The following is a 4,474-nucleotide window of genomic DNA, read 5'->3' on the forward strand; positions in this document are numbered from 1 at the left end:
TGACCAGTGCTAGCCTATGATGCATTTGTAATGGCATGCTAGCACTATAATAACTGGCTACTGCACCACCGACACACATACGCGACACATACGCACAGGCCCCCGGTTTGAACACACACACACACAGACATAGACAGAATAGCTGCCTCGAGGCACAAATATCATCTGACCTAAGCAGGCTGACAGGCATGTCTCCCTGCTCTGTGAGAGATAAGTCTGACCATAATAACTACAGTAGGACTCTATAATTACAGCCACAGCTACAATGACAACTATGATCCTCTAATAACCTATTCTGACCTAAGGACCGAAGGTGACTATTAAAAACACAGCATGCGCGCACACACAAGCGGGACTTAAAAGTCACACTTGAGCTGAACAGGGGGTATAATGTGCTGGAGAAAAACAAGAAGTGAGAGAAGTTGAAGGAAGAACAAGAGAGTAGACGGAGAGGAAGATAAAGGGGAGCGCTATAACAGGCCTTATCTCTACACTTCAACCTGTCATGAGTTTATATATAGACTGGACTACAGCGTTTCCAAATACGCCACAAACACACACCCTGACAATGTTTGAGATTGGCAAGCTTTCTTATTACTCTTTTCTGATGTGAAACTTTCTTGGTAGCCTACTGAGCCATATAGCCAAGTTGAAAAGGGACAACTTGAGTGCACTGTCCACAGAAATCCATACAGGCTGCAACTCAGAAAAAAGGTGCAGCCTTGTTGGAAAAAAACCTTTCGCTCTAAAAATTGGTGTTATATTATTGTGTGAGAGATGGATGTGCTTGAGTTTCAGTCTTCGTCGCGAACAGAAGTGGAGATGAGTTGGCCTATTTATCAGACTGTAGAGGTCAACTGGTCCAAGAACAACCTTGCTGCGTCATGCGACTTGTCACAGCCGGCAAGCCAGGCCCTCTGTGATCCTGACATGCAACAACAGTAGCACACACTGCTGTTTGGTGGCTTGTAGCGACTGCTTGAAGACAAGATATGTACCAGTTAATAAAAGGGACACCTAGTATTTGACAGCACAAAATTTAAATAACTTTAAATGATAGTTTGGTTGTCAAAATGATACAACTTCTACACACTGGATCCTATTGTTAAGTTATTGTAATGAGGGAACTGAGCTCTTCATGTGCTGCCTTGCCTGTTTACTTGTATTGGTGTTGGTATCATTTCAGAGCAGCTTGTAAAATGCTATCTATTGACAAGTAAAACACATTGATCAGCTATACAAACAGAGGCTCTGGGCCTGTAAACAGCCTCAAATCAAATATTTTTCACATTGACATGTTCTCGTTCCTGCCCAGGGATGGGCTGCGACATTCACATAAGCCTGCGCATTAGGTCACTGGGAAAGACTAACAACTGTCTGTTTGTTCCCAGCACCAACTGCCTCAGTGTGTGTGTGTGTGTGTGTGAGAGAGAGAGAGAGAGAGAGAGAGAGAGAGAGAGAGAGAGAGAGAGATAGTGTGTGTGTGTGTATGTGTGTGTGTGTGTGTGTGTGTGTGTTCATCTGCTGCTCACAACAAATTAGACATATGACTCAAGGCAGTGGGGACTGACACATAGACCTCTATTCACACAACCTGTTTCATGATCATTTTTTGATTCAGGTTTGCGGTTGAGTGGATTTATTGAGTAGGTATGCTATTTACAACCGGAGCTGTTTGAATTAATTCAATTACAAAGTGGCCTAAACGCAATAGGCTACTATTGTAAAAAAAACCCACATAATTTCCATCGTCAGTACGTTTCCTAGCAACGAGCAGTACAACGAATTACTACTGCCAAGGAGTAGCCTATTCAGCAAAGTAACGGTTCCCTAACGTTACTTTTTTTGAGTAACGAGCCCAACACTGATTTATGAAGTCAGTGTGTCTGTTTATGAAATACAAGTGCAGACACACAGACAGAGATGTGAAAAGTGTTGTTCACAGTCCCAGCAGGGTGAAGTGAAGGGGGGCTAAACCCCGAACCGAAGCCGGGTTACCTTCATCCAGGAGCCGCTCCAGATGCGTGAAGATGCCGCTGAAGTTGGGGAGGGAACTCATCACCTTCCTGTCGTTCATCAGCTGCATTAGATAGTCCGGGCTGGACTTGGGTCTCTCCTTCACCTCTGTCTCCCCTACCATGGCTTTTTTGGAGCACTAACTTAGCGTAGAACTTTACTCAAAAAGGGGGATAACTTCGGTACTGAAGGAAAAACAACTCCCCCCAAAAAGATGCGAGAACCCAACGGGATCCGGCCACGACCCGCTGACCGCCTCTCTAAAAGTCCAAAGAAAATAAATCTCGGCAGCACCAGTTCAATCGACTATCCTTTGGAAAACACCTCGTCTGTGCTGAATATGCCCTCTTTCCAAATGGTTTCCCCCTCTATCCGACTCTCTTCAGAGTTTGAGAAAGTTCCTTTTTTGGGAGTTTGCTCTGTTCTCCTACGCGATACTGCGGCGACAGCTTACCAGTTTTCACGCACTTCTTTTTAGGCTGAAATCTACCTTCAACTTTCCTCCGCCCCAATCCTCCGTTTATCCGCCCGATGTATCGGTATTCTGCAGCGGGGATCGAGTCCCTATCATATGATTACAGTATAGCAGCACGAGTCGGCTCTGGAGCGCGCTGCGCGTTCCCGACATTACAGGGGAGGAGGCTTGCACTCGTCCCCTCAGCAGCCCCTCAGCTCCCAACCCCCACCCTTTCTCTCTCTTTCTCCCTCTCTCTCCCTCCCTCACACACACACACACACACACACACACACACACACACACACACACACACACACACACACACACACACACCACCACTATAACAGTATAATAGGCCTACATAGGTATGCACACCTGTTCTGCAACAGTTACTGTCCATCACTTGTTGTGGGTGAGCTGTGAAGTGTGTGTGTATGCAGGTGCCCTCTCATAGTGTTACACAAACATCAAATCCTGCCTGTTCACACCCTTCCACTTTAAGGACTTTTGTCATGGGTTTGGGTTTTGACCAGGAGGATCCTAAAATAATACAATGGTGTGAGATTGCGTTTGTTCTCTCTGGGTGGCTGGGCAATGGAGACTGAATGTCACTGGATTGCTGAAGGGACAGATAGGTGCTAGGGTCTATACTTAACTTGTTGTAAATCACACACATGTGTGCACCACGTTGCACGCGCACACAGGCGGACACAATGTGTGGGTATGAGTGTGTGTGTGTGTGTGTGTGACTCGTGTGCCCGGGCATGCCTTGACTTCAGCCCTTTGTCAGCAGGCACTGGCCTCCCACTCTGTCCACTCCAAGACAGTACAGTGAATGTTTATGGGAGACCCCACTCCCTCTTTGTGCCCCCTTACCCAGCAAGACACCGCACTGCATTCCCGCAAACAATCGCACCGTGTGTGTTTTTAGCCTTATAAGACTGAGGGTGTGTGGGCATGCTGTGTGTCCGTGTCTGTGTGTTTGTATCTGTATGTGTGTCTGTGTCTGTATGTGTGTGTGTCAGGGTTTGGGGAGGTGGCTGCAGGAATTGTAATGGGTCAGTCGTGTTGGTAATAGCTAGCCAGCTGGTATGGCGAGTATTCAGGGCGGGGGCAGTGCATTGTCCTCTCATGGCTCTAACAATGCCCCTCTGAGCAGTCCACACATCTACCAGTCACTGGCCTCTCTCTCTCTCCCTCTCTCTCTCTCTCTCTCTCTCTCTCTTTCTCTCTCTCTATCTCCCTCTCTGCTTTTCTTTCTGTCCTCCATATTTATTCAGCTATATTGAAGCTTTGAAGATGTGATAGCTGTTAGACCTGTATGGGCGCCATGAACCAGAGGCCATAGTGTCTCTGACCTTTGAAAAACTCAAGGTCAACCAGTAACCTCTGTTAATATTACAATATACAGGTCATTCACCCTTTCACTATAACGACCCAACTGCATTTGCACTTCTATTATTACTGTAAATGATTAATTAATGCCTGAAATAATGCATATATTAATCAATGCAACGACTTTATCTATTATTAATAGTCTACATCAATAAATTAGTCAAATGCATCTGGATGCATACCTGATTTTTATCAATCTATCCCATCCATTTATCTATTCATACACTCAGTAATTCATTCCTCCATCTGTAGAGATAGGCTCACTCATCACTTTCAGTGTTTCCTCCAGAAGTTTTTTTTTGTACCACTGGGACAGAGGGATAATTCTGGTGCTGGAAGTAGAGTTTGCTCCAAGGCTTATTCCTAGTATGGGTTTCAGTAGGTGCTATGGTTTAAAATGGGACTTATTTGGATGTTTATATCATGAAATATGGATATATATGTGTTTCTTTTAGTGGAAAAAAGTCAAAGTAATGCATTTTCTTCATCTTTAAATGTTTTTAGCAGTGGGAGCAATTGTCTAGCAATGGGGAGGCTACCTCTGCTAAATGAATGCAGGAGAAACCTTTTCACTGATGGAGAGACACCCTCTTGTGGAATTTTAGT

At 45.1% G+C, this 4,474-nt stretch overlaps 1 protein-coding gene across 5 annotated transcripts in view; it reads right to left on the reverse strand.

Annotated features, from left to right (window-relative positions):
* The window catches only part of qki2 (QKI, KH domain containing, RNA binding 2), a 14,321-nt gene extending 11,737 nt beyond the window's left edge, over window positions 1-2,584 (reverse strand). For all 5 annotated transcript variants that reach the window (XR_011696878.1, XM_071544625.1, XM_071544624.1 and 2 more), the window contains exon 1: window positions 1,999-2,584. Coding sequence is in view for 4 of the 5 variants with exons in the window: in XM_071544625.1 (XP_071400726.1) it covers window positions 1,999-2,140 (142 nt within the window). In the remaining variant the exon portion in view is untranslated. The remainder of the gene's footprint in view (window positions 1-1,998) is intronic.
* Window positions 2,585-4,474: the final 1,890 nt, after the last annotated feature.

This window comes from Centroberyx affinis, unplaced genomic scaffold, assembly GCF_046629955.1.
Source record: "Centroberyx affinis isolate AG114_WGS23_722 - 3 ecotype Tasmania unplaced genomic scaffold, CSIRO-AGI_Caff_v1 ptg004623l_1, whole genome shotgun sequence".
NCBI lineage: Eukaryota > Metazoa > Chordata > Actinopteri > Beryciformes > Berycidae > Centroberyx > Centroberyx affinis.